Below are 27,835 nucleotides of genomic sequence, written 5' to 3' on the forward strand. Positions count from 1 at the left end.
GAGACCATTGATTCAGAGCCTCCTGATGGACGAAAAAGGCTTATAATGTAACATGGTCAACATAATAAATCTGGAAATTACGGAAACGCAGAAAGGAAGCCAAAGCCTTTGTTTAACTACCAAAGCCAGTCACTCTGGATACCTTGATGTTGTTCCACATGACATTTCCAAGCACAGGGTTTTTGGTTTTCTATAACATGGCTGAGACCTGAGCATTGAGATGTTGAGCCAGACCAAACTTGGGGGTCAGCTGGCCCAGCTTCCTTGGATGGAGATCCTGGCCCAAGAGTGGAATGACTTATCCAGGTCAAGAAGTGGCAGAGCTGGAACCAGAAACCATTAGATGTGTGTTGCCTCCTAAACACCAATAAGAACCTCCTCCTGGCACCAAAGACCACCTTCAAAAGGAACATTTATAGCAGATCTAGGCATCCAGTTGGGGGCTGGGGGCGTCTGTTGAGGAAGAGCTTCCATGAACCCCTTGGCTCCTTCAATATAAGATGTGGCTCTGACTAACCCTATGCCTTTCTGCAGATGGAAACCCAGCTAGGGGATGAGGGAGAGGTGGAAAGGGAGGGCTGGCAGAGCCCAGCAAGGGGTGTGGCCTTGGATCTGTTCCCAGGGTGGAGCCAGCCATCAGGGTCACCCTGTCCCTTTAAGAGAAGGGGGAGAGCTAGCCCCTCTCAGCCATCCTGTCCTGTCATCCATCCCAGCCAAATCCGAAAGGGAAAATGAAAGAGGGACCAGGAGGAACAGGTCCCAGCTGTCTCCCAAGGTCCTGCTCTTGGCTCTAACACCTCAACCCCAACCCCTGGTGAGTGGGTCAGCTGTGGGTCTGGGGGCACCAAGGGGCTGTGGGGGACCCTTAGGACTGTGTGTCAGGGAGGTTCTCTGGAGATTCTGTAGGATGGATGCCTGGCAGGAGGCGGGAGGAGGCTGGGCCGCATTCCCACCACCGTGCTAGGAATGGGCAACAACACCCAGAACAGGGATCCTGAAGAGTGGCGGCTGCTTTTGTATTAGCCCCTTGATCCCACCAGGCGTTCACTGCGGTTCCCAGAACAAGAGGAATGGTGGGCAGGGAAAGAAGAAGGTTTCAGTGGCTCTGCCCACTGTTCCCCAACACTCCCAGGAGTCCCAAATGGGGCCTGGCATCCTGGACTCCAGGCATGGCCCCTGCGGATGGCCAGCATTGGTGCATACATGGCCACTGGGCCTCAGCTTCCATAAGTGCAAGTCAAGGGCTGGCCCTGGGCATCTACAGAGTCCCTTCCCCAAAGTCTGAAATCTGGAGGAGTATAAGGGCCAGCTGAGCAGGCCAAGCAGGCCCAAGCAGGCCCTGACTAAACTCCAGGGATGCTGCTCCCCAGCTCAGAAAGAAGAGAACTTAGGGAATCACCTCCTCCATTTAGACCCCTTCATCCTGGGCTCCTCTGTTAACTCACTCACTCCCACAAAACCCTGCTGCACCAGGCTTCTCTGACCCCTGGTGCACTCTGAAGTTAGAGAAAACTGACTCCCACCCCATGGGCGTGGGAGGGGCTGGGGTCCCCATCAGTCCCTGCCTCTTACTACCCTCTGCATCCCCAGCACCATGGGAGAGTGGGCGTTCCTAGGCTCACTGCTGGACGCGGTGCAACTACAATCGCCTCTGGTGGGTCGCCTCTGGTTGGTGGTCATGCTGATCTTCCGCATCCTGGTGCTGGCCACCGTGGGCGGCGCGGTATTCGAGGACGAGCAAGAGGAGTTTGTGTGCAACACCTTGCAGCCGGGTTGTCGCCAGATCTGCTACGACCGCGCCTTCCCAGTCTCCCACTACCGCTTCTGGCTCTTCCACATCCTGCTGCTCTCCGCGCCGCCGGTGCTGTTCGTCATCTACTCCATGCACCAGGCCAGCAAGGAGGCGGGCGGCGTGGAGGGTGCAGCGCCGTGTGCGCGCGGGCGCCCGGAGGGCTCTTGCGCACCCTGCGCCCTGCGCGCTCGCCGCGCGCGCCGCTGCTACCTGCTGAGCGTGGCGCTGCGCCTCCTGGCCGAGCTAGCCTTCCTGGGCGGCCAGGCGCTGCTCTACGGCTTCCGTGTGGCCCCGCACTTCGCGTGCGCCGGCCCGCCCTGCCCGCACACCGTCGATTGCTTCGTGAGCCGGCCCACCGAGAAGACGGTCTTCGTGGTCTTCTACTTCGCCGTGGGGCTGCTCTCGGCGCTGCTCAGCGTGGCCGAGCTGGGCCATCTGCTCTGGAAGGGCCGCCCGCGCTCCGGAGAGCGCGACAACCGCTGCAACCGTGCGCACGAGGAGGCGCGGAAGCTGCTCCCGCCGCCGCCGCCGCCGCCGCCGCCGCCGCCCGCTCTGCCATCGCAGCACCCCGACCCAGATCCCTACGCCCCACCCGCCTATGCGCACCCGGCACCGGCTGGTGACAGCGAAGGCGAGGGCGGAAGCGGCCGCAGCAAGGCGTCACTAGCCACTGTCCGCCAGGACCTGACCATCTAGCGGCGGTCCCTGCCCTGTGTGGACGGTGAGATCCCAGGCCGAACCCCACCACCCGGGTCCCTGCCGTAGAAGCAAGAGACTTCCGAAAGGACTGTCGCGGGACCCTGCCTGAGCACAGTGGACTGGCCCAGGGAGGCATAGCACTTAAGGAGTGCGTGCAGGTGCCACTGGCAGCGGCCATTCCGAGGTCGCAGAGAATGAACTAAGGCGGGTCCTTGATGCTCTGATCATGGTCGGAAGGAAGGAGGACAAGGGGACTGAGAAGTGGGAGGGAGGAAGGCAGCTAGTGACCTGGTTGTAGTAGGGACAGAACCAGCTGTGATACCAGCATTCCCAGGCGCTCTCCTTGATCAGAGAGGGGTGACTTCCATGTGGGTTCTTGGTGAGTGTTCGCAAATGAACACATGAATATGCTGTGAGATTTGTGTGCACACGCAAAACCTGTGTGAGCTGTGTGCACCGGGAGCCTGTGAACACCCTGTATGCATGCAGGTGCACACACGTGTACACACACACCCCTCCCAAATGTATTGTGAATACAGGTGCACATAGACACATGGACCTCTTGGTGAGCAATGCGTGTGTGTACTCGTGCACACAGACACGTATATGTCCTACATGAACTGTTGCACACGTGTAATGTACATCCTGCAGGAGCTGGGTGTGTGAGATCACTTATATGCGCTGCAAGTATAGCCAAAATCCAATGCCAGCAGCAGCCACAATGACTGTCTCCCCACTCCCCTAACCCAGCCCACCTGTGGGCTTCCCAGGAAGGTGTCCCCTCCTGAGAGGACACATGGGAAGTTGGGGGGAGGAGTCACCCTTCACAGGAGCAGATCTCTGTCCTGTAGGCTTGTGAACACATCCCACTCTCCACCCAATGGCTGGAGCAGGGTGGCTGGGCCCTTGCATGGAGGTAGAGCGGGGTAGGATGGGCCAGAGGGTAGGACAGACTAGTGTTTGCCTGTTTTTGTTCTGTTTTGTTTTTAGTACTAAACCCAGGACCACTGGGCTGCAGCCCCAGCCCTTCCTTAATTTTTTTTTTTTTTTTTGAGACAGGGTCTCAGTTGCCCAGGCTGGCCTTGAACTTGTGATCCTCCTGCTCAGATTCTGTGCCCAGCCTAGTGTCATTGTTTCATCTTCCATTTTCACCCTTCTTGTTCTCGGCTCCACCCTGGGGAGAAACTGCCCCTGACACAGGCTCCTGCCTGGTTCCCCTCAGCTCTCCCCTGCACCCACACCCTGGCATTCAAAGGACTGTCCCCTCAGCTGCCTCACACCTGCCTGTCTCTCCCCTACCCCCATCTGTCTTCCTCCTTCATCACCCCAGTGAAGACACTATTGATAAGACCATCCAGGACCAAGAGACAAATCCAGGGACCACCATCTCACCGCACCTCAGGGACCCGCTCCGACCCTGCTTGCTTACCTGGCTCTGCCGTTGACCACCATGTCCCCGCTCTGCTTCGTTTCCCAGGTCTCTGGAGTGCCTGCTGCTCTTTCCCTCAGTTTCCTTCCTGTGTGCCACACAGCAGTCTGAGGGACTGTCTACATTTCTCCCTGCTGAAACCCTTGCCCTGGGGGTAGAGCCGGCCCCCTCATGAACCTTCTGAAACGCTGCCCAGCCAGGCCCCACTTGAAGGCCTCTGGCCCTGTGGCCTTCCTGTGGTTTCTGTGCTTGAAACCATACCAAGTCTGTGCCTAGCCCGCTTTTGCCAAGAGTTTGGATGTGACGACCTTTGCCAGAAGTAGCCTCCCTCTGCAGCCCTGTCCTCCCCTCGATAATGCCTGCCTGCCTGCCTTTTGTCTCACTAGGGAAAAAATAGAGGCCTTCAAGAAAGGGGTCTTCCTGAAGGAAGAAGCAGGTACCCTAAGTCCTGTGCTTCCCCGGGAAGAGCACTTCCCCTGCCAGATGGCTTTGCTGTCTCTCCATTTTGTGATACACAGCCTCGTGCATACAGAGGGCTTAATAAAGTGTGTTCAATGAAGCCAGATACAGTGGTGCACACCTGCGACCCCAGCTACTACGAGGCTGAGGCAGGAGGATCCCAAGTGCAAGGCCAGCCTCAGCAACTCAGTGAGGCCCTAAGCAACTTACTAAGACCTGGTCTCAAAAAACAAAAAGGGCTGGGGGTCTAACTCATGGTAAAGTGCCCCTGGGTTCAATCTCCAGTACCGACCCCCACGCCCCAAAAAAGAAGGAAAGTTTTAGGCCAGCCTGGGCAACTTAGGGAGACCTTGTATCAAAATAAACTAAAAAGGGCTGTAGCTCCTTGGTAGAGTACCTCTGGGGTTCAATCCCCAATACTACTCACACTGGAAGAAAAAAGTGTTAGATGAGAAGCTGAACAGGTCTGCAGGCCGCTGACATCTCCACGCCCGAGTACATACTCAGCCTCCCAGGGCACACCTCCATCTCTCTGATGAGAGTCAGTTCTGGGTCTGCAGCCAGGTCCCCTGTACACCAATGCTGATGTGGATGTCCATCTGTTTTCTAGATCAAGTCATTCAAAAAATATTTGTTGAGTATATACTATTTGTCAGGCAATGATCAAGATCAGCATCATTTGGGGCTGGGGCTGTAGCTCAGTGGTAAAGTGCTTGCCTTACATGTGTGAGGCACTGGGTTCAATCCTCAGCACCACATAAAAATAAAGACACTGTGTGTTCATCTACAATTAAATAAACATTAAAAAAATAGATCAGCATCATTTGATGAAATGGTATGTGAGGAGTCAGGTGCAGTGATATGCACTATAATCCCAAGGACTCTAAGAAGCTGAGGCAAGAGGATCACAAGTTCAAGGCCAGCCTGGACAACTTAGGTAGAACTTGTGTCAAAATAAAAATTAAAACGGCTGAGGATATAGCTCAGCACCACCAAAAAAAAAAAAAAGAAAGAAAGAAAATTTTAAAAAAGATTAGGGCCAGGCGTGGTGGCACTTTCCTGCAATCTTAGAGCTTGGGAGGTTGAGGCAGGGGGGTCACAAGTTCAAAGCCAGCCTCATCAACTTAGCAAGGACCTAAGCAACTTAGTGAGACCCTGTCTCAAATTTTTTAAAAATAGAATAAAACGGGGCTGGGAATGTGGCTCAGTGGTTAAGCGCCTTAGTGGTTAGCCCAGGGCTCAATCCCTGGTACCATAAATAATTAAATTAAAATAAAATAAGTGTTGGGGAGGTAGCTCAGGGGTAGAGTGCTCCTGGGGTTGATCTCCAGTGTGGCTGAAAAAAAAATTGCATGTGAACTACTTATATATTTTCAAGTTTTCCATTAACCATGTTAAAAAACAAAAAGGAAACAGGTGGAGTTAGTTTTAGGACATGATTTTCTTTAATCCATTATATCCAGAATAGTGTCATTTCAACCCCTTGTCAATATTAAAAAGCATTAAAAAGATATTTTACATTTTTTTTTACATGAAATCTTCCAAAGCTGGTGTGAACTTTCTATTTAGAGCATATCTCAGATTGGACCAGCACATCTCTAAGGCAAGTGTTGGTGGCTGCTGTATGGTGTGGTGCATGTGTTGGGGTCTACCATATGCACTCAGGAAGCTTATGTTCTAGAGGGGAAGGCAACAGTAAATGGGTACAGGATACATGTCAGTTGGTTGTCAGAAGAAGGGGAGAGTGACACCCTTTAGGAGGTGACACTTCAGAATTTTTTTTTGTATGTTTTTTTTTAAATATTTATTTTTTTTTTAGTTTTCGGCGGACACAACATCTTTGTTTGTATGTGGTGCTGAGGATCGAACCCGGGCTGCACGCATGCCAGGCGAGCGCGCTACCACTTGAGCCACATCCCCAGCCCGACACTTCAGAATTTTGTAGCAAGGGGTAGCCATGAAACTGTTTCCAAGAAGGGCATTCAGGTGGCGGGGGGAATGGCAGGTGCAAAGGCCCAGAGGCAAAATGGAAAGAGGCTGGTGTGGCTGGAGTGTGGCTGGCGTGGAGTGAGCCACAGGGCAAGAGCGCCCCAACAGCAACCCCAACTTCCTCAGTTGCTCGGCAACCTTACTAGCTCGGCCGACCCCACCCCCTGTGTCCCACAAGTCAGCAGTCACCTGGTCCCACTTAGCCTCTTCCTCCTGTGTCTGCCTTTCACTACCCCTCAGAGCCCCCCCCCCCATCACTGGTGGACCTGGAGAACCCCCACAGCCTCTGTTCCCACAGCAAATCCAACCCAAACACAATCATTCCTGGACCCTCAGGATTCCATCCAGCTCCTAAACTGGCCTTGGCCTGAGCCCATCCCATCCTCCGTGCTCTCACCTCTCCCGCTGCTGTGATCCAAATTGGAAATGGTGGACTGGGGTCGTGGCTCAGTGGTAGAGCACTAGCATGCGTGAGGCACTGGATTTGATCCCCAGCACCACATAAAAATAACCTAAATAAACAAAATAAAGGGATTGTGTCCATCTACGATGAAAAATATTTTTTTAAAAATTGGAAATGGCTCAAACACAGAGCTGCTGACAATTTCTGATCATGCAACTCTCTGTACTTTGTACTTTGCCTCTCTGTACTTTGCCTCGCTCTTCCCCTAAGGGCTGAGAGGGGCCACCTCTTCCAGGAAGGCTCTGGGTGGATACCTCTGCCTGTTGTTGCGGTCACCAGGGTATGTGACCTCTGGGTCTCTCTCCCTGTGGAGGTCCCACTGGGGATTTACATAGTGAAAACCTCTGAATTACCTGAGCCCAGTACCTGACTCTGTTTTACACATGAAACATTAAGGATTTTCCTTGTTTGTTTGCAAAGGTATTTTAAACACAGATTATAGCAGTTTTTATTTCAACATTCACCCAGCTCTTTTTATTTTCCCTGTGCTTCTTATACAGAATGGCTTCTAACCTTACTTTTTTTTTCCCCCTTATTACTGGGGATTGAGCCTGGGGGGTCTTTAACCACCAAGCCATATCTCAGCAATTTTTACTTTTTACTTTGAGACAGGGTCTTGCTAGGTTGCCTAGGGCCTCAATAAGTTGCTGAGGCTGGCCTTGAACTTGCCATCCTTCTGCCTCAGTCTCCTGAGTTGTTCGGATTACAGGTGTGCACCATGGCCCAGCCAACCTTACTCCTTTTAAATCTGAGTGTCCTCGTTCAAAATAGGCACGTGCCAGTGTTCACTGGCACATGCCTGTAATTCCAGCAACTTGGGAGGCTGAGCAAGAGGATTGCAAATTTGAAGCCAGTCTCAGCAATTTAATGAGACTCTGTCTCAAAAAAAGAGGCACAGGTCTAGGGGTACCTGCAACTCAGTGGCAGAGCAGTTGCCTAGCACGTGCAAGGCCCTGTAAAAACATAAGCACGAGTTCACATAGAAATACATAGCACCCCTTTCCTCTTTTATACTGCAGTTGTTATAGAATATTGATCTTGAAAGCATTGTTCTTGAAAGTACAGGTATGTTTTATTAAATTTTAATTGTTTCATAAAGTGTTAGAAAACATTTACTAGAGGAAAACCCGTTTTTCCCAAGGCTCCTGCAGTAAACAGTGACTTCAGTGAGGAGCTGCTGCCACCTAGTGGCATAAGTAGAAATTGCTGGGGGACTCCTTTTGATTGTCTTTGCAAAGGACCAGACAACCTCCTCCCACCATCACCACCACCCCTGCTCCCTGTTTGAGGTTTCTTCTGTCGCAGTTCCAGGGATCCGGTAAAGAGACCTACAACAAGAATTGGGAGCCCTGAGTACTGATACCCAACCTGCTACTAACTCGCTGTTGAGCCTGGGGCAGGGACACTGCCTTCTCTGGGTTGAAGGATGGGCAAAATTGGTTCTGAAGGCCCTTGGGGTCTGCCACACACATATGGATGAGTAACATCCAGGCTCTCCGGCAAACTCTCCTCTGTGCCTGCTGCCCACAAATGGGCTTCAGGTAGATAGGGGAGGACTGGACAGTCCTTCCTGAAGGCAGAGGGATGGGTGGGCTGACTGCCTGAACTTTTACCCCAATCTCATGTTCTTATAGGTTGACATAAGGCCTGACCCCCACCCCTATGCCACCTGCCACCCCTGCCATAAAGATCAAGTCTGTGGTCACTTCCAAAATAGATCTCCTCTGAGATCCAAGCTCAGCCCCTGGTTCTCCATGGACCAGGGACTGGCTTTCTCCCTCGGATTGGAGGTTCCTGAGGGCTGGGGAAGTCTTTCCTCCTCTCCCCTCCCCACTCCCAGCCTGGGGGCTCTCTGACTGCAGGCAGCACAAGATCAGGCCTATCTCCTCCATCAGAGTCTCCAAAGAACCTCACCCTGTTGGAAGGACAGCTTCGAGCAGCACACAGGCCTAATCCTTGTGCCCCCCACCACCACCACCACGTGCCTGTGCCTGACAGCCTGGGCCTAAAGCCTGTCAGGAAGCCCCCCTCCCAAGCCCCCTACCTGGACACCAAGGGAAGGGAGTGGAGGCAGCGAAGCTGAGGCAGGTGTAGAATAAATATAACTTTATTCTTTATCCAGTAGATCTCAGTGGAAAGTCCAACAGTAACAGGTGCGCCAGTGGGCTCCGGGGGATGGGACCCCAGCCCTGGGGCCAGGAGGGCAGGGCAGAGCCAGCTCCCCCAGCCCAGAGGTGCAGGGGTAAGGGAAGGGGACCCCCCCATACACCCGTCCTGCGGGAAAAGAAGGGGGCATGGGTGTGGGGCAAGCCAGGATTGGGGGATAGGCCAGGGAAATGGAGGAACTCAGGCTAAGTGTGTCAGCCCATCAACTCGTGTGTGTGTGTGTGTGTGTGTGTGTGTGTCCAGGGACCCCTTGAGGTGCTGGTGGCTGTGAGGCTGGGGGCAGAGGCAGCTCAGAACCCCTGGCTGGCCCCTTCACAGTGGGGCTAGGGGCTTAGATGATTTGGGCCCTGACAGGCAGAGACATTGTAGAGAAGCACTCTACACGTCCCCAGGGACCCCAGTCCTTCCCCCTACCCCACTTGTCATTGAGTGGAGGCAGATGCCAAAGGCCAGGACCCCTCCTTCCAAGGGTTACCCGAAACTGTCCACACCCAGTGGTTAGGAAGAGGGAGGAAGGGGCTGGCTGCTCCCCCAGTCAGAGGGGAAGACAGGCCACGGAAAGTTAGTACTTCACAGTATTAAAGAGAAAACTGAAGAGGAGAAGGCTGAGGAGGAGGGCTGGAGGGACAGGGACGCAGAGGGAGAGCGGGAGCCCTTCTGAGCCACTTCCCTCCCCCAGGACCCACCCACCTCCAGCTCTGGATCCAGCTCCCCCCAATACACAGCACAAATTCCTTCAGTATAAATGTGCTTAAAATGAAAATTCTTATTAAAAAAATCAAAACAAAAAAATTAAAAACAAAACCAGCGAGAATTAATACCTGGGTGTTGGTATGGCAGGGTATATACAGGGGGAACCCCCCACCCCAGCCACCCCTTTGTCACCAACCGAGGCAGGGGGAGGTTCCCCAACCGGGGAGCAATGGCTTGAGTTTGGAGGATGGGGAGCCAGGTCCCGGCATTGCTGGTGATGAAGATGTGGCGAGGCGGGCAGGGCTGTCTTGACAAACGCAAGGTCCAGGCCCAGGTCCTCACTTGGCTCACTGCCTGGCCCCCGACGTCAGCCCAGGCTGCAGAGAGGGCAGTCCATCGCGGGCCCAGGCCTTTGTCCAGAGAGTTGCTGCCTCCTCCCTCCTGTCCCCTGGGAAGGTCCCCAGTTCTGTCTGGGAGGCCGGTGGGGGCAGGGCTGGCAGGGTTGCGTGGTTGGTAGGAGGCAGAGAAAGCCGGGGCATGGGCCAGGGCTGTGTCCAAGTGGCGCAGTGGTCACGGCGAGTGGTCACGGCGAGTGGGTGGCTGGGCTGCTTCTGTTGGAGCTGGGGCTGAGGCTGGGGCTACAGCTGCCTGGCGGGGGCGCCAAGCCACCCCCGTCCCGTCCCCCGCCCCCCGGCTGTCCGCTCAGAGTGTCCAAGCCCTCCGAATTCTCCAGCATTTCCTGGATGAGAGGTGGCATGGAGCCTGGGATCTCCATCTTCAGCGTGATCACTCGCTCAGCCCCTGCAGGAAAGGAAGGTGGAGGTCAATATGCCCCACCCTGGCCAACAAGCAGGGCTTCAGGAGGGAGGGCCATGGGAGGCGGGAGGACAATACAGGAATGTAGGCACCCACCACACACTGTACTTGGGACTTAGTTATTTGACATGTATCAGCTCTCCTAGACCTCACATCATGTCCAGGGGCTTGTGGCAATGGGGCAAAGTGGTACCAAGTTTGGGCTCCTGGGTCAGACTGCCTACCTGGGTTTGACATTGGGCCTCCTGATTATCCCACTCCCACCTCCAGACACTATCACCATCCCCACTCCTCAGATGGGAAACTGAGGTCCAGAGCTGCTAGTTTCTGGCTCATGGACAACACCCACGGATCTGGTTCCAGAGCCGTGCCCTGAACTACCATGCAAAGGCATCTGGCCAGAGAGCTTTCGGGGAACTGTAGCCTAGACAGGGACAGGTGGATCCAGATGAGCAGCACACTGTCTGGGCAGGGTGAGCTGTTGCCAGCTAAGCTGTTGGGGGCCAGACCCTGGGCATGAACAGTAGGTCCCAGGCTAGGTGGAGGGGCCACACCCTTCTAGGTCAGGGAGCCTCACCTTTGGCGCTGATGCTTCGCAGGTCTGTGATCTTCATCAGCATCTTGGGGAACATGTGGGGACGGCTGGGCCTCCGTTTCCGCACATAGACCTTCAGCGCCTCAAGCAGTGGTTCCTGCAGCATGTCTACCCTGTCAGGCTGCTCCAGGTCCTGCCGGTCTGAGAAGCACAGAACTGTCCCCTGAGCAGATGCCCTCAACTAGCACACAACTGCATTCCCAGTATCAGCCACTGGAGGGCATGTCTGAACAGGCCACAGTTAGGGCAGCCCAGAGGGTACCTCAGACCTCCCCACAAGACAGGGGGTCTCTGAGCGCCCAGTGGGAACAGAGGCCCTTAAATGTAAGCAAAGAGGAGTTAGGACCAGAGTTACCAAAGCCCTCCCTACCAGCCCCTTTTGTGGGTCTGGGACCCCTAAACAGGCGGCACCACTGTCAAGCAGAGGGAGGATTCCCAGCAGGCTCCCAATCCCACCAGGTGATGGTGACAGCAACCAACATGAACCGGGTCTTACTGCAGGCATGCTCTGCCTTATTGAAAACCTCGTTAACCCCACCTCGACTTCATGAGGTAGACTGTTATTGACCCCATTTGACAGAAACAGAGGCTCTGAAGCAGGCTCGGAAAAGCTCAACAACCAAAAGTTAAAATTTAAAAATAAACATTAAAAAATCAGTAACCTACTCAAGGTCACACAGCTGCCCAGGACTTGAACCTGGGCAGACTGACCCTCCAGTCCTCATTCTTGAACTCCCTAGAAGAAATAGGGCTTCAGGGTTCAGGCCCTTGACACTGCTGTCTTGCTGCCCCTCAAGGCCTCAGTGTCCCTCTCTCAGAGGGACATGGCAGATGATGTCTGAGTTTTCTGCAAAGGCTCCAAGGCCTGCACTCCCACCCTGGACCTGGCCCCCACACCCGGGCCCCTGCCCACCTCCACAGATGAGGCAGATGGCACTGAGCAGCCCAGTCTCAGCATCATCCATCTCCAGGGGCAGCAGCTGGTTGGCAAAGGCAAAGACCAGGTCAGTGAGGGGGCCGAAGCCAGCGTTGTGCATCTGGGTCCGGTTCAGGGTCAGCCCGTCCGAGAAGGTCATTGTGTCCTGTTCGGGCGTGTACCGCGTGCAGATCCGTAGGATCTGGGTGCAGAGAGGCACAAGTTCAGGGACTCAAGCTCCATCTACCCCTGGCACACAGAACCAGCATTCCCCAGAGGACCACCTGGCAGGCAGCCAGAGCAGTGCTGTCTGACAGAATTTTTCTACAATGATGGAAAGCTTCTCTCTGCACCATCCTGCACAGTAGCCACCAGACCTATGCGGCTACTGAGTATTGAGATGTGAGTAATGCAACTGAGGAACTGGCCTAAGTCTAATTGTAATTAATTTAAATTTAAATAGCCACACAGAGCAAGTGGCTACTGTATTGGGCAGTGCAGATCTAGGTCATCTTGCCTCCACAGAGAATCAGAGGGACACAAATTTCCAGGAGACAAGGAACTAGGAAGATCTGTGTCTACAGTTCACAGGACAAAGCTCAGTCGAGGTGTCCTGACTTGAACCAGGTGCACCCTGATGGTGCCTTCCACATTTGGGCATGGAGATGGGTGGCTGAGCATGGACAGCACGCTCTCTGCCTACCACCCACTAGCCTCACCAAATCCCAGGTGTCTCACCCTGGACGTGTCTGAAAGGGAACAAGTGGACTGAGCCCTTGTCAGGGATGACAGGAAGAAGAGTCCTCTTCCCAGCCTCGGTTTGGGCAGTTCCCACTACCACCTCCTGCATTCTGACCACAACTCAGTCCACCCTGTCAGCCTCAAGTGCCTTGCGGTCCCCTGAATCTTTGCTCCTGGGAAGGGGACGCCCTCTCACCTGTCCCTTCTATCAACTTCTAGAGGGCACTCCTTTCAGACATCTTCCCTGGTGGCCAGGGAGTCACAACCCTCTCTGATGGGGAGGACACAGCCTCCCCTTCCCTCTGGGCAGCACTTAGCAATTTTGTATCCTCTGTTTACTCATTGTGGCCTCCTCCACTGGGAGGTTCTCAAGAGAGGGTACAGTGGTGTGTCCACCTCGGGCTCCCGACACAGCTCAAGGATTGGCCAGATGGGTGTAGGTGAATCTTACTATGAGCAAGGTGACTGGGTGAATGCATACACACTAGCTGCTGAGTGGCTGTACAGACAGATGCACAGGCAAATGAGTGGGCGGGTGGACACATGGGGGAGGAAAGGTGGATATTTGGGTGGTGGGCATTTGGACAGGTCAATTCAATATGGACATTCAGAAGAGCAACTATTTAGCTGAGAGGACATCCCCCAAGAACAGGGCAGTGCCCAGGACAGTGGGGGGCAGACCCTCACCAGGATGTCCAGGCAGGCAGCCTTGAGGAGGGTGATCTGGTCGGCAATGGTGAGGGTGGTAAAACCAGGCAGCTGCTTGGCGAACTCCACAGTCTTAATGATGCACTTGGTGGAGAGTTCACTGAACTTGTCCCAGAGGTCAATGTCCAGAGACACACGCTGTTCTGAGCTGTTGTTCTGGGAGAGGGAGGAGAGTAAGGGCCTCTTTAGTGGCACCCATGCTCAGCCTGGCTCCCACAGACCTGCCCTCCAGCCAGCCTCCACTTCCTGAGAGCTCCTTGGAGGCAGTGGCAGCAGAGGGGAGAAGGGAGATAAGGAGATCCGGCCAGGCTCCCTGCCAGGCGTGAGGGGGAAAGCATACCAGAAGAGACATCCTGCAGGGCGCTCCCCACCCCCAACTCCAGGGGGCACGTACCGTAGTATATTTGCCCAGCTGGCAGAGGGCAGGGAAGGTTTCCTGGTGCGCTTTGCGCACCTTCTCAATGAGCTCCCCGACCTCCGGCGTCAAGGTGTAGCTCTCAGAGCACTCGGGCTTGGGCACCTCCTTCTTCTTCTTGTTTCGGTCGTTCCTCACAGCTGTGGAGGGCAAGGGGCGGCTTAGAGAGCTGTTGCAGCAGCCACCACAGGTCTAGCACTTCCCACCATACAGAGCTGCTGAGGTCACCCTGGCTGTCACGAACACACAGACACGCGATGCACACTCGGACAGGAAAGGCATCCCCTATGCTCTAGCCCTTATCTTGCCCCATGACCACAGCTATGCCTCCACCCATCTCCACACATGCCCCACAGCCAGCCAGTGACACGCTGTCCTTCCAAGCACCCCCTTCAGCCTACACTCAGGAGTGAGAGCAGGACTGGGACCCGCAGGACACATCTTCCTCCTCTGTACCTTGCTTGCCGGCGTCCCCCTAAGAAGGACCTTCCTCGGCACCCAGCCTCCCGGAGGTCTCCCTGGAGATCCCTAGTACTAAGAGGCTCAGAGTAGCTCCTTGAGCAGGTGGGGAGTACTAGGGCTCCCCAGCCTCTGAGTCGGGGGCTAGGCGGGTGAATCTCTTGGTCCATTAGCTGGGGAACTGACAAATCACCGGGGGCGCTGAGCCGCACACACCACTCGGCTTTAAAGAAGCGATGGGGTCGTTACCAGCCGATTATCCCAGACACACAATCACTCACAGGACCGGTGGTGGTGGCTGCTGACGAGGGAGGAAGGGAGGGTGGGGGTGGGGGCCCAGGAAGGGGGCAGCAGTGGGGGGAGCTGGCATAATTTGGAGATCACTCATGTCGATTCTGCAAATTCAATAAAGTGCAGGGGAGAGGAGGGAGAGGGAGAGGGAGAGTGGGGGGATAATTTGGGAAGAGAAAATTGCAGCTGTGACAAGACGTTTATCATTCGGAAGCTTTAATTCTATTGAAATGGCAGCTGCTCAGCTCCGGGGCACAGAGCAGCCGGGAGAGGGGAAGGAGGGAGCGACGGGGAGCTGTCAGTGGGAGGGAGAGGGGGTCCCCATACTGGTCCTTCAGCAGTGAAAAAGTGAAAAGAGCGGAAGGTGGCCAGAGGGAGGAGGAGGTGACAGCCCTTCTGCGATGGTCTCAGGCTTGCAGGTCCCAAGTTGTCACCCACTCTACAGCAGGGAGCACCACTTCCTGAGCTCAAAACCAAGCACGCCCAGCCTCCTGAGGCAGGAGATGGCAGGATACTCCAGGTCCCCTCTGTTCCTGTCTAGGGCTCCTGGTGCATCAGTCAGAACCACCTCATCCCTTAACCCCCACTCCACTTCCCTCCTCACTACCCTCCCCACAAAGGGCTAGGGGGTCCTGCGGCCCCCTCCCCCACTCCATCCCCCAAGGCTCAAGCTCCATAGCAACGGCCACGCAGACAAGGAGGCGTCTGTCAGCGTCATTTATCTCTGACATCATCAATCACCGGTCACCACGGCAACATCCATGATTCAACACAAGAGGGTCTCCCTGTCCAGCCTTCCCCTCCCTCCCTCCTTTGGGCCTCAGCTGAGCCCAAACTGGAAACCCCTGTTCCTTTGGGATCTGAGAAGCTCTAATTCTCTTCCAACTCCAGGTCCCAGGCTTCCCTAGACAATGGCTTCGGATCCTTGTACCAGCTCCCACTCTATACAGAAATACCAACCTAGCACCTCCCAGAGTTCGGGCCCCTCCCAAAAATGCATAATCAGGTATGCCTCTGAGCCCCACCCTAACACCAAGCAGGGCCTGGGAGAAAGCTATCCTGGGAGCAGATACACATGCACGAATGTACAAATACCACAGTCGGACATGCAAATGGAATAGTTATATGCACACTGGGCTTGAGCACTGACCCACACTTGGACACACAGCCAGCTGGCACCACAAACAGACCCTTGCAGCTATACACAAACCATTCTTAACCACGAGCCTGCATGCCATAGCACGCATGTCTACGCATGTGCACACACATCCACACGGCCCTGCTCCACTGGCCTTCAACAGCACCTTGGCCCCACCTGGGGTGGGGCTTGGCCCCTAGCCCTGTGGCACTCACACTCCTTGGACATGCCCACTTCGAAGCACTTCTGCAGCCGGCAGTACTGGCAGCGGTTCCGGGTCACCTTGTTGATGATGCAGTTCTTGTCCCGGTGACACGTGTACACCATGTTCTTCTGGATACTGCGGCGGAAGAAGCCCTGGGTATGGAGGGCAGGGAGTCAGGTCATCCGCACCCTCAGTGGGAGCAGTGCCCAGCATGGAGCCTCAGTTTGGGGAAGACTGCCAGCAGCTGCTGCCCCCAAGCCTTTGCCCATTGAGCCTTGAGCAGGCCAGAAAAGGTGGGTAGATGATTCACCTAGGAGAAGAAGACTCCTCAGGAGAATCCCAGGACCCGCCTCAATCCTGCAGCATGGGCAGGAGTCTTCTCCCAACCTATACCCACATAAACGACTCCTCCCTTGAGGGGACAGGACCTCAAGGCTGCTGCTGATGAGTCAGGAATAGGAACACATGGGCCTGGATGGGAAAGAGGCAGAGATTTGGAACCCACAGCCCAGCACTCAGAACACAGAAAGAGATGAGAAGAAGGAAGAAGCCAAGAAGATGAGAAGAGAAGCACACACTCATAATCACACAGACTTGGGAGAAGGCAGCGAGACAGGTTCACTAACCAGACCAATACACATGTTCACCCAGATGGAGAGTCAGTCAGACTAGGTAGGAAGAAGCCAGGAACAATCAGACAGGACAAGAAGACACACACAGTCTGAGGCCTGGCTTTGCTGTTGACCTGAGTCTCACACCTGGGGACAGCTACTCTAGGCTGTAACCCAGAGTCAAACACAGCCCCGAAGCTGTGCAGTTTGTAAGCCCTACTTCTGGAAGAAGAACCCAGGGACTCACAGGGAGAGGAGCTGCTGGAAAGGTACAGCTACATCTAACCTGGAGTCTAAGGTATGGGTGGGGCCAGCCAGACATGAGAAGCCCACACCACAGACTGGGTGCCTGAAGGGGAGGTCAAGGCAGGGTGCCTGCTCCCAAATGCCTTCTGCCCGGCTGCCATGGTGAGGTTCAGACAGGGCCGCCGGGGGCAGGCCTCCTAGGTCCCCAGCCAAGAGCCTGTCGGCAGCCAGCTCACCATGGCAACCTGGGCAGCAGTGGCAGAGCAATGTTTGCCCTGCCAGCAGGAGGATGGAGATGGGGAAAGCAGCTTAGGCAGGAGGGCACCACTGGTTTCGGGGAGCCCTGGCATCAAGGAGGAGGGTCTACTGCAGGTGTTCCCTACGCCTCCACTGCTGCTACCAAGTCTCAAGAGCAACATATTTGGAGACATCCCATTTATCTAATCAAGACTGCCCTTCCCCATGACTCCTCAACTCACCTTGCAGCCCTCACAGGCGCTGACCCCATAGTGGTAGCCTGAGGATTTGTCTTGACAGACAAAGCAAGGCTTGTAGATGCGAGGCAGAGGGGGTGGCGAGGGAGGGCTGGGCACTATCTCTTCGGAACTGCTGCTCTGGGTCTCAATGGCTAGAAAAGAGAAGAGAGCAGTTAGAGACCTTGCCCCACCCTGCCTCCTGGTCCCATCCAGGAGCCTATGCTCACCATTGCAGCAGGATTCAAAGCCTGGGGCAGGGACAGTCTCAGGAAAGCTGGCACTCTCAGCCTTCCCCTGAGGAAGGAGGCTGCCATGGCACCTCTATTTCCCCCATCACTCCTGACTACTTTTCCAGGACCCCACCTTTGACACCAGAAAGATCAACATTATAAATCATCAGATGTGTGTGTGTGTGTGTATGGCTGTGTTTGTGGGGTGGGGAGCAGGAGTCAGCCCAGTTCCAAAGCTGCGGCCTCCAGGCATCTTGGCTTGGTTTCCCCAGAGGTAGGAAGGAGTTAAGGCCTGATGAGGGAGGGAGAGAAGAGGACATAAGCTGGGGGCAGAGGAAACTGGGGTCAACAGGATATTTAAAGCCGGCCACTCCCTCAGCCCCCTCAGCTTCCGCTCCCCCCTCCACCCCTTCTGCCAGCAACCACAGCCCCTCCTCCACCCAAACAATCCCCTGGCAGGGTGCGCAAAGAAGAATCACAAATATTGGGGTAGAGCAAGCTAGGCCTCCTAGAGATATTTAGGGAGATCCCTTGAAGACAGGAAAAGAGTCCCTATGGCCCCAGGAACCCATCACTCTGGGTGCCCGATGTCTGGGGGGAAGCATCATGACAAAGGGGGTCTGTTCCCATCAATGCTCTGTCTGTCTGGCCTCAATACTATGTCCGGGTTACTACCCCCTCTCCTTCTGTTATTCGGCTCCAAGAGGGCAGCCAGGAGGGGTGACCCAGCCAGCATGGGCAGCCCCCACTGGCCAAATCTCCCTAGTGCCTGGCTCCAAGCCCATCACCCCAGGCCAAACAGGATTGGCCTGGGTGGGGGATGTCTATGTCTAGAGCCTGGGCAACTGGGGGTGTAGTGTGCTGGATAAGGACTACAACACAGGTAATCCTCGATCCCCAAGGGGCCATCCAGCGTCCTCCTGAGGCCTGCCACATCCACTTCTTTGGGGCCAAAGATGAGTAAGGATGCTTCCCTAGGGACATGCTTGTGCACACACCCCAATCAAGCTCCACTCTACACTCTAGCATATAAGAAACTGGCATTTAAAATACCCCCAGCTCCTGGTCCAAGTACCTTACAGACATGAGTCCTATGGCCCCAAAGTCCAGGAACAGAGAAAGGACGTGTGGGGACAAGGGGGCTGCAGCACCCTCCCCCCTTACCTGCAAACATACCAGGGGATGCCAGGCAGTTGATGACAGGGAACCAGGCCAACAACCTTGGCAGGCTTTCCTGGCTCTTAGTAAGGCCTGGGCACCACTTTGCTGGTCAGCCCAGCTGACCAGTACTGCTGTAGCCCATGTTCTCTTTCCTGCCCAGAGAGCAACCTGCAGTGAAGGGAGTACCTATGCCTACACCCCCAGCCTTCTGCTCTTCACCCCAACACCAAACTGTCCTGGCCTGTTTTTCCCCCCATCTCATTCTCCCCAAGCCAGACAAGCAAATCAGACAGGCAGGGAGGCCAACGAACAGCTGCTGGGGGGGTTGGGGGGCCTGAGTGAGGCCAGGAGGCAGAGGGGTGAGCAACAAAGGAGCCCTTTGTTGTGCTAACTTTTTCCAAGATGTAAAAAGCAGTAACAATAGACAATCCGGACTGGGGGGGGGGGGCATCAAGGACAAGGAGGTGGGGGGGTTGTGGCCTAGAATCCTGGTCAGCATTCCAACAGGCAGGGGAAGAAAGCTTTGACCCCCCCCTCCCCTTCTAACCCATCCTTTGCCCTAAGCCCGCCCTCTAAAATGAACCAGACTGGAGGAGGAGAGAACTGAGGGAGCTCTGGGGTACAGATAGGAAGGGGGAGCAGAGGAAGGCACAGGATACCAGGATGAAGAGTAGCCAGTCAGGGACACACCAGAGGGGCAAAGGCTCATAGAAATTTGGAGCTAAGGCAAAGTCCAGGGGTTGTTTATAGAACTGAAAAAAATGTGCTTTTTACAATTTACCCAGGGCTGGGGCTACAGTTTGGGCTGGGTGAAGCCCCTTTCAGCCATCCCACAGCAGCTTGATTGGCTACCTTTTAGGCTACAATACAGTCTAGCTATACCCCCACCCCAACATATCCCCACCTGTCACCCAGATAACGCAGCTCAAGGTTTCCTGCTCTGCCCTTTGAACCCAGAGCCTGGGGCACAGTCCCCACCTCCCCAGGCTTCCAACCAGCAAGGCAGGAGGGACAAGGCGGAGGTGTGGGGACTCCAAGCTCCCTCTGCTTCTGCACGAATTAGAGCACAGCTATAATTCTGCACACTAGAGGGAGGGGGAAAGATACCACCCAGGAGGGACTACCCTGGCCCCTCCCTGCAGGCCTCCCTCCTGAGGCGCCCCAGCCCACAAATCTCTCCTCTTCCTGAATCAGGACTAAAGCAGAAGAAGGACCACACCTTCTCAGCTCAAAGTTCCAGTGCCCAGTAGAGGGCTGGAACTGGCCCAGGAAGCCCGGCGTCCCCTCCCGCCACTGCTGCCAGGGTGCCCCTCCCCAGTTCCCCCTCCTGGGCGGGCGCGCAGAGCACTCGGAGTCCCCACGCCCCTGAGCCGCCCCAGAGCCTTTCGCAGGCTCGCGCAAGGGGCCGGTTTCCTGGAGGAGATCAGCAGGAAATCAGCCGGGCCCCTGGCCAGCGGCTCCCCTCCCAATCCAGCTGGCGCCCTCTCCTCCACAGCTCCCTTCCACAAACCCTGGGGAGAATTGGGGAGGGGGCGAAGGACCCTCTCTCAACTGCCCTGCCTACACCGGGGAAGAGGGTGGGGGTGGCTCTGGGTGTAGCACAGCCAGCCAACCAGGGAAAGAAAGCCCTGAGCCCAGCGGGCCGCTCGATAAGCATCTCTCCCCTCCCCCACTACGGGCATCCACGTGCTTCACATTCTTGGACGTCTGGGAGCGGGCGGAGGCGTGAGCTGCGGAGATTGGTGGGGGACAGATGGGGCGCCACATCCTATGCACCCCTTGTCTAGGGCACAGAAATGGGGGCTGCGGAGAGGGAGGCAAGGTCTCCAGGTCCCTGCAGGATCCAGTAGGTCTCCTCCCACACAAACCTGCTCTTTTCCACCCTTGGTGGAGGCAAGGGGTGAGTGGAGAATTCTCCATGAGGGGGCTGGAAAATGACTCCAGTCCCCAGAGAGCCTTACCATACCAAGGAGTGACATTGGTCCTATGCAATCTAGACAGGGTCTAGTGGCCACCACCACAGGTTCTTCCTGCATGCCTCAGAGCAAACTCATACTCCATGGCTGCCCCCCTATACACACCCCACACTGACTAGGGGAACTGGAACCCAGGCCTCTAGCTCAAACCCACTCCAGGCTGAGTATGAAGCAGGCCTCCACTTCCTCATATCCAGTGGTTGGGGGAAGCAGGCTCACCAAACTGGCCACATGTAGGACTCTGCAAACCTCCTCCCTTCTAGTTCTGGGCCAGGAAGAGCTGAGCTGTCCCCATGGGCTAAGGAAGAGACAGGGGCTGAAGCCCAAGGGCTCAGATTCCCAGATCCCCAGTGCTCTAGAGAAGGCAGCGAAAGGGGTGGGCCTGGCAGCCCTGCCCCAGTTATCCCTGTGGAGGGTGTGCATGTAAAGAGGGAACTTTTTCCTCCACTGCTGGGATAATGGAAAGGGTTCTAATGTCACCTCTTTCACCTCCCTCTTTTTCCAAAGCCAGTGGTTATCACTCACCCCTCCCTTCTGGTCTGCAGCCTCACAGCTGATTCAGCCCCAAAGGCAAAGGTCAGGGGGCAGGACAATAGAAAAGACTGGTGTAGAGGAGTCTCTGAGAGGGCAGAGGTGGGCTATCTGTCCACCTCAGGTCTCTTCCTGAAGCAAGAGGGGCTACGGGAGGGTGGGTAAGTCCTTTGCCATTTAATCTTTCTAATCTTCCGGATCCCCAGAGACCCCCTCCATTCCTCCCTGGCAGGCAAGAGAGTGGCAGCAGGTCTAAGAAGGTGGGAGAACCTCTTGGGAAGAGCTGAGTACAGATGGATAGGGTAAGAAATCTGAGTTACCTAACAATAACCCCCCAAGAGCCTGTTCTTGCCCACCTCACAGATGGGCATGAATACACCCAGGTGTTCACCCTGGCATACACAAACCCCTCCCTCTCCAGCCTAAACCCTGACTGGTGAAGGTACTCAACTGCCAGGACATCAGGGTTCTCATCAGTGCCCCTCTTAGGGACAGCAAAAGACACCTGGCCCTATTTCCTGGACTAACAAAAGGATTTGGTGGCCAGTAGGGTTAGGAGAGAATAACATATTTCTCATTTCCAGAACAGCCCCAGACCCACAAAGACAAACTCAACCCAGATTAGGACTACAGGAAGGAGGATTATTCCCAACAGAGCAGCCTCTTCCTTCCATTCCTGGAGAAAGAATCCTTTGCGATGCCAGCCAGTGTCTGGGGCCAAGACACCCCCAGATAAACCAGATACCCCTCCCTAAGATTGGTCCTTACCTAAGGGTTGGGTCAGGACAGTAGATTAGGATCTGGTGAAGTTGCCCCTTCTGCCACACCCCACTGGAAGCACCAAAGCCGGAGCACTCTCCGGATACCCACTCTAATGACACAAGAGTGGGGGCTAGGGTCAGCAGATGTGCACGGGAGGGGGCTCTCCCCCAGGCTTTAGCAGGGGTGGGATCTGGGGAAATAGCCCCTCCCCCTGGGATCAGACAAGCTCACAGGAGCACCTTTATCCCAGCCTCCAGCCTGCTGGTAAGCTATGGGATTCCAAACAAGAAGATATAAACTGGGGGCAAGAGGCTGGGCTTCAAGTCCCCTGGAAGAAGTGCAAGAGAGGTGAATGAACGCTTCCTTGAAAGGAGGAACCTTCAAAGTTCCTCAGCCCGGTTATAACAGAAACAGCACCCCAGGGTTACTGGGGACAATTGTCCAGCTAGGGCACTCAAGTGGAAGTGAGATAAGGGAAAGTGAAGGGGAGGGACAAGACCCCTACCGCGCCCAGGCCTGCATCCCCGGGGAGAAGTGGAAGCCCCACCGCCACCCACACCTCCTACAATAGCAGAGCTGAGGCCGGTACATACAGTGGTTTGAGCCATTCCAAAGCGGAGTCCGGAGCGGAGTGGAGTAGGGACCCGGGGCGGGGAGCCCCTTCTCCGGGAGCAAACAGGCCCGATTCTGGTTATAAAAATCCACCACTAGGAAGGGGTTAGGGGTGGGGGCAAGCCCCCCCACTTCCACACTCTCGTACATCTTCCCCCTTGAAAACAAGAGGTCCAGGTGGGGAAGTCCTGCGTGCCGCCCCCTCACTCAGCCGGCCGCGCCATCCGAGCAGAGGCCGGGGACAAGGAATACGTCCCCTTGCCCCGACTGGCGACCCGGGCAGCCGGGCAGCGGGGGCGCCCTTGTCCTTAAGTGCCAACGTCTAAGTCCGCCGGTCTCTCCACCAGTCCCTCCACCAGTCCCAGGTGGAAAGCGGGAAGTTGCGTGTGCAGACTGGGGTCCCTGGGAGGGGACGCTCAGCGGAGGCCAGAGAACTCGGCGGCTTCACCTCGAGGGGGCTCCCATCTCAAGTCTCCCGTGTCGGAGGAAGAGTCCGACGGCTCCCGAAGTCCGCAGGCGGGAGGCGGGTTCGGTAAGGAGCAGGCGGGGTGGGGGGGGGTCTCCGAGCACTTCCTCCAACGCTCCGGGACTCCCGGGCTTCTCCTGGGCGAGGATTCCGGGTGGGGGTGGGAACCCCCACGAGCGGCCCCGCCTCCGCCAGGACGGGCCGCGGGAGGCTAGATGGGTCTCCCGTGTGTGCGCCGCGGCCCCCCCAGCCCCCGCCCCCGGCCGACAGCCCCCTCCCTCCGGTCCCACCCCCTCTCCTCTGCCCCGCCCCGATCAGGCACCGCCCCTGGCTTAACCCTTTTGGGGCGGGTCAGACTGTAGATGACGAAACACAGGGAGACGAGTGAAGAGCGAGTGGGGAGATCCTCGAAGGGGAAGAAGAGGGAAAGGAAGAGAAAAACGAACCAAAGGAGGAGTACGCCGAGTACAGACGGAGGCAGGGTACGGGGAAAGGAGGGGTGCGGGCGGAAGAGGGGCGGGCGTCTCACCCATCCCAGTTCCGGCTCCCAGCCTCTCCCCCACCCAGCTTTGGTCAATCCCCGGGCAGGCGCTGCGGAGGCCGGGGAGGTGGGGTGGTCCCCGTGTCCTCCACTTAACACACACCCCCACCCAGCCCCGGCCTCATTTGCCTAATGCAATGCGGCTGAACTCTCGCTGAACTCGCCTAGCGGCGCCTCACCTCCGAGTGACCCACCCACCGCTGCCCGTGACATCACCCGATCGCCAGCCCGCCTGCAGGGTTCGCCCGCCGGTCCCCTGCCCGGCCCGACCGGGCCGGGCCAGCTCTCCCAGACACGCAGAGAACGGCCGAAGGTGGGGCTGGGCCGTGGTGCTTGGCTGTGGTGCTTGTGGCCAAGCATTAGAGCCACGAACGCAGCGTGTCTAGTGTCCCGGTTGTGACATTGTGCAACTTGGGTACTGTGTCTGAATGAGACACCCGGCTTGTGTCACTGTCTGTGACATCATGTGTGACTCGGGCCACCAGCCCGCCCGCCCGCCGGAACCCAACGCGGCAGCGCAGTACTGTTGGCACAAACACAAGCAGAGGGGTTCTCCTCCCCACTCTGCGTGCTTCCGGTGAGCAAAGCCCCGCCCAGGGTGTCTCCCAGCTAGGGAACTAGGATTCACAGCCAAATGGTCCAGCCCTGGAGAGATAAAAGGAGGGTCTGGTGTCTTCCAGCTGACCACTTCCTCCCGGAAGCCCTCAGGATGCCTAGGATGTCTGTTTCTTTGAAAGAAGGACCTTGGTTGGGTAGGTCCTTAGAAAAAGGGGATGCCCCTGGAGGAGGGGTATCCTATTACCCTGCTCTGTAAGAAGGAGATGAATTTACATAAAACACAACGTTATTCTTCTAGAAGCCAGGTGCTTTACATATGTTGTCACTTAATTCTCACAGCAACTGCAAGAGGCTTTAAAAATAAACAGTTTGGGTTGGAGATGTGGCTTAATGGTAGAGCATTTCCTAGCTTGCATGAGACTGGTTCGATCCCCAATACCACCAAAAAAAGAAACTGAAATCTCAGCAAGAGTAGGTGAGTCCTGCAAGATCACACTATGAATGAATATAATGGGTAAAGATGCAAGTTTCTGTCACCAGAGCACATGCTTCCACCAAAGCAACTCAATATGAACTGTATTTTCTAAGTGTCTTTTATAAAGTGGATATCCTGAAGACCTTCTGGAGTAACATCTACTAATGTGTAATATGAAAACATTATATGTACATATGTGTGTATGTATATATATATATATATATATATATATATATAGAGAGAGAGAGAGAGAGAGAGAGAGAGTATTATGTCACAAGTATAGTGTGCTCTGAAAGAAAGGTGTCAAGGTCAAGGAAAAATTCAAAGCAGAGACATTTTAGAAATTCAGAAATCAGGAAAAGAGCAGGAAGGAGTATAGTTCCAATAAAAGAGCCTGTGCAAAGGTCCTGGAGGTAAAGAAGTTGATGATTCATTCAAGGAACTGACAGAAAACAGGATGGATGCAGATGAAATTCAAGAGGAAAAAGAGGCATCAGACCAGGCTGGAAAGTGGGCTAAGACCAGACTATGTAGGTTTCAATAAGGCTTTTGGATTTTATCCTAAATGCAAGGAGAAGTCATAAAAAGATTACAAGCAAAGAAGCAAGACCTGAAGAAATTCATACTGTGTGAAGAATATATTAGAGTGGGGTTGGTAAAGTGCTTGCCCAGCATGCACAAGGCCCTGGGTTCAATCCCTGGCACCACCAAAAAGAATGGATTAAAAAAGGATGGCAAGAATGACCATTTAGAAGCTACTGCAGGAGTCCAGGCTAAGGCAAAGGTAGCTTAGCATAAGAAACTGGCAGTGGTGAGGGACAGAGAAAGGTGAATTCACAAGATATTTTATAGGAAGAATCATTGGGGGTGGGGTGGAGTGGGAAAGGGTATCTGGTATAGCTTACACAATAGCTAAGTTCCTGAGACAGCACTATAGAGAAGTCATTCTGCTACTGGGCAGATAGATGGGTTTGGGGCTCAGCACTGAAGGTCAAGGTTGCAGAAGGAATACTGGGGGCTGGGATAGGTATGCAACTCTTGGCAGTGAATGAGGCTGCTGGAGAAGAGGACAGAGTACTTCTGTGCCCTTGGTATCTTTCCGTCCAATGATGTAGCTCTTTGGCACCAGTTATGTGCTAGGCTCTATGCTCACAGCTGCAAAGTGGTAAGGGACCTGACACTGTCCCTTGTGGTCAGGGCAAGATCTCCCAAATGATTATAGCTCACTGTAGGAAAGGGAGAAGTAACTGGTAAAGAGATGAGTGTTGTAAGAAAGAAAAAACTAAGGAGCCACAGGCATTCAAAGGAGGGAGGGAGGGAGGAAGAGGGTGGCAAGGAAAGGAGAACATCTGTGAAGATTTGGGGGAAGAGGCAGCATTGAAGATGTTCCTGAAGGATGGATAGGATTTCCAGAGCTAGAAAAGAAAAGCTGGGGCGAGGTGCCTGTTCTGGGCAACTGCAAGGTCATGCAGCAGGTCAAAGCAGAACACAGTATCCTGGGGCAGTACGAGAAGAGGAGAAAAGGAAGGCTCTGGCCAGCAGCAGGGTGTGGAAGCTTGGACCCCATCCTCCTCTGCTTCATTCTCCCAGCTCCAGCTCCTCCAGGGCTTTGTGGTTAGCAAACCCAGAGCAAGAGTGGGCTGAACCAGCTCCCACTTGTGCTAAGCAGTGTGTCTTCCCTTCTGTCCCCACCTTCAAATAGAGGGGACATTAAACAGATCATGAGGCCTGATGCCAGATCTGAATACAGGGTGGCCATCTCCCAAGACAATGCCCAGCTCCACCCTGCCCCTTGTTATCACTGTTCTTGAAGGTATTTGAAACTCACAGAAGCTATCACCAGCAAGTGGGTCATTGTGGCCTCACAGCAACTAGTCCAGCCAGGGACAAACTAGGAGTCTTTCTTCAAGAAGGACAAAACAGACTCAGAGAGAGGTTAGGTGACCTGCCCAAGGCCACACAGGAAGAACTATATTTTAGGACTTCTGCCCTTGGGGGAAGATAAGGGTAGAGGGGTGTCAGGTCACCTTCAGGAAGAGGAAGACCTCTATTTGATATAGCCAGAGCTGAATGACCTCCAGTCTATCCTGGCCATGGAGGAGAAGAAGGTACCACCCCAGCATGACTTGGAGAAGGTACCACTTCCTCTTTCCACAGATACTACCCCTCACAGGGCTGTCAGGTCCTGTACTAGCACATCCACATGGGCACATATCCCTTGGCATGAGGTGGACACAATGCCTCAGAACCTGACTCCCCTAAGAGAAAGAGAGGCTTCCTTCCACGAGCCTCTACTGCCATTCTATGAAGGGCCTGCACTGAGAGAGCCTGTGCTTTATCCATGCTGGAAGATTAAAGGTGAGGGATCCCATTTTCATTCAGACAACTCCCTCTCCCAAGGGCTCTCAGTTGACTCTGCATTTTGGACCCCCAGAAAAGGCATTGCTAGGCAGCATCCCCTCCCCCTGGTCTGAGAGTGGGAAGAAGGGAGGGAGGATGTACAGACTGCAAAGGAGAGGAAGTAGAAAAGAGGAAGGCATAGCCCCCTCCACTGTGCCTCAGGTCCAGGCTCACCCAAACCCTGGGGACACTCCCCAGTCTCTGGACACACAGCAAACTCCTAGATGGAAAATCTGGAGCCACGCTTTCAGGCTCCCATCCCTGGCTCCTCTGTTGACTGCTTTGAACTTCCCTGCACCCACCCCACAAATTGAAACAAAATAAGAATAATAGGAACTGTGGCTTTTACATGCTGTTCCTTCAGTGTCTGTCTGAAGATGGGGGGAGGGTACCCACTGAGCTCTGCAAACTCTTGTGGGCTGCAGCGGGCAGACTGGAGGTGGGGATGGGTGTGAACAGATTGTAGCCACAACTTCCAGGACAGGATGGAGATCGGCTGGCATCTTATCTCCCCTTTCCTCCAGCCTTCAGAATCCAAAACAGAGAAGAGGGGGTGTGGCTTGGTGCCTTCCTTGCACCCCCTGGGGTGGGGTGGGGCAGGAAAGCTAAAGCAGAGACAGGGCCTCAGCAATAGGACAACAGGAGGGAATGTCAACATTGGCACAGAATTCCCTCCAGGCTCTCCACCCAGGAAGTGTCTCCCCCACACCTGCCTATCTGTATGGTGGGAAACAGCCCAGCTTTACAGTCCTCCAGATTGGGTTCTGCCATACCTTAAGTTTTAACTTGTGTAAATGGGAGTAAGTTCCCTCTCCC

The 27,835-nt window shown here is 54.9% G+C and overlaps 2 protein-coding genes and 2 long non-coding RNA genes across 11 annotated transcripts in view; 2 read left to right on the forward strand and 2 right to left on the reverse strand.

Annotated features, from left to right (window-relative positions):
• The first annotated feature begins 667 nt into the window (after window positions 1–667).
• Window positions 668–3,049, forward strand: Gjd3 (gap junction protein delta 3). Its single transcript, XM_046442700.2, has 2 exons — window positions 668–814; window positions 1,591–3,049. Exon 2 carries the CDS (start codon window positions 1,595–1,597, stop codon window positions 2,486–2,488), a length of 894 nt encoding a protein of 297 aa, XP_046298656.1. The 5' UTR covers window positions 668–814; window positions 1,591–1,594; the 3' UTR covers window positions 2,489–3,049.
• A 3-nt stretch (window positions 3,050–3,052) lies between these two features.
• Window positions 3,053–7,828, reverse strand: LOC124091616 (uncharacterized). Its single transcript, XR_006851392.2, has 3 exons — window positions 6,766–7,828; window positions 4,807–4,985; window positions 3,053–4,008 (listed from the first exon to the last, which is right to left on the reverse strand). It is a non-coding gene; the product is annotated as an uncharacterized LOC124091616 (long non-coding RNA).
• Window positions 7,829–8,922: 1,094 nt separating this feature from the next.
• Rara (retinoic acid receptor alpha) overlaps window positions 8,923–27,835 on the reverse strand; it is a 44,164-nt gene continuing 25,251 nt past the window's right edge. For 3 of the 6 annotated variants that reach the window (XM_046442704.2, XM_046442702.2, XM_058578744.1), the window contains exons 3-9: window positions 17,311–17,459; window positions 15,985–16,126; window positions 13,861–14,021; window positions 13,446–13,622; window positions 12,015–12,219; window positions 11,084–11,242; window positions 8,923–10,491 (exon numbers count right to left, since the gene is read on the reverse strand). In XM_046442704.2, coding sequence (XP_046298660.1) covers window positions 10,274–10,491; window positions 11,084–11,242; window positions 12,015–12,219; window positions 13,446–13,622; window positions 13,861–14,021; window positions 15,985–16,126; window positions 17,311–17,459 — 1,211 coding nt within the window. In that variant the 3' untranslated portion in view covers window positions 8,923–10,273. Of the gene's footprint in view, window positions 10,492–11,083; window positions 11,243–12,014; window positions 12,220–13,445; window positions 13,623–13,860; window positions 14,022–15,984; window positions 16,127–17,310; window positions 17,460–21,973; window positions 22,077–22,560; window positions 22,955–23,765; window positions 23,992–27,835 lie in introns of those variants that run through there. The other 3 variants (XM_046442706.2, XM_046442701.2, XM_046442705.2) reach the window with 3 other exon arrangements.
• On the forward strand, window positions 21,237–24,810 carry LOC124091619 (uncharacterized). 3 transcript variants are annotated; one of them, XR_006851394.2, is made up of 4 exons: window positions 21,237–21,366; window positions 22,927–23,111; window positions 23,401–23,527; window positions 23,700–24,810. It is a non-coding gene; the product is annotated as an uncharacterized LOC124091619 (long non-coding RNA). The 3 variants fall into 3 exon arrangements; XR_006851393.2 differs by having other exon boundaries at window positions 21,238–21,366; window positions 23,755–24,810; XR_006851395.2 differs by lacking the exon at window positions 21,237–21,366 and adding an exon at window positions 21,373–21,507.

Source organism: Marmota monax, unplaced genomic scaffold, assembly GCF_021218885.2.
Source record: "Marmota monax isolate L192 unplaced genomic scaffold, Marmota_monax_Labrador192_F-V1.1 WCK01_AAM20220418_F8-fsc00205, whole genome shotgun sequence".
NCBI classification, from domain to species: Eukaryota; Metazoa; Chordata; class Mammalia; order Rodentia; family Sciuridae; genus Marmota; species Marmota monax.

Excerpts from the sequence above, each read along its gene's own strand:
- Gjd3 (XM_046442700.2), top strand. The coding sequence starts at position 1,595 with ATGGGAGAGTGGGCGTTCCTAGGCTCACTGCTGGACGCGGTGCAACTA.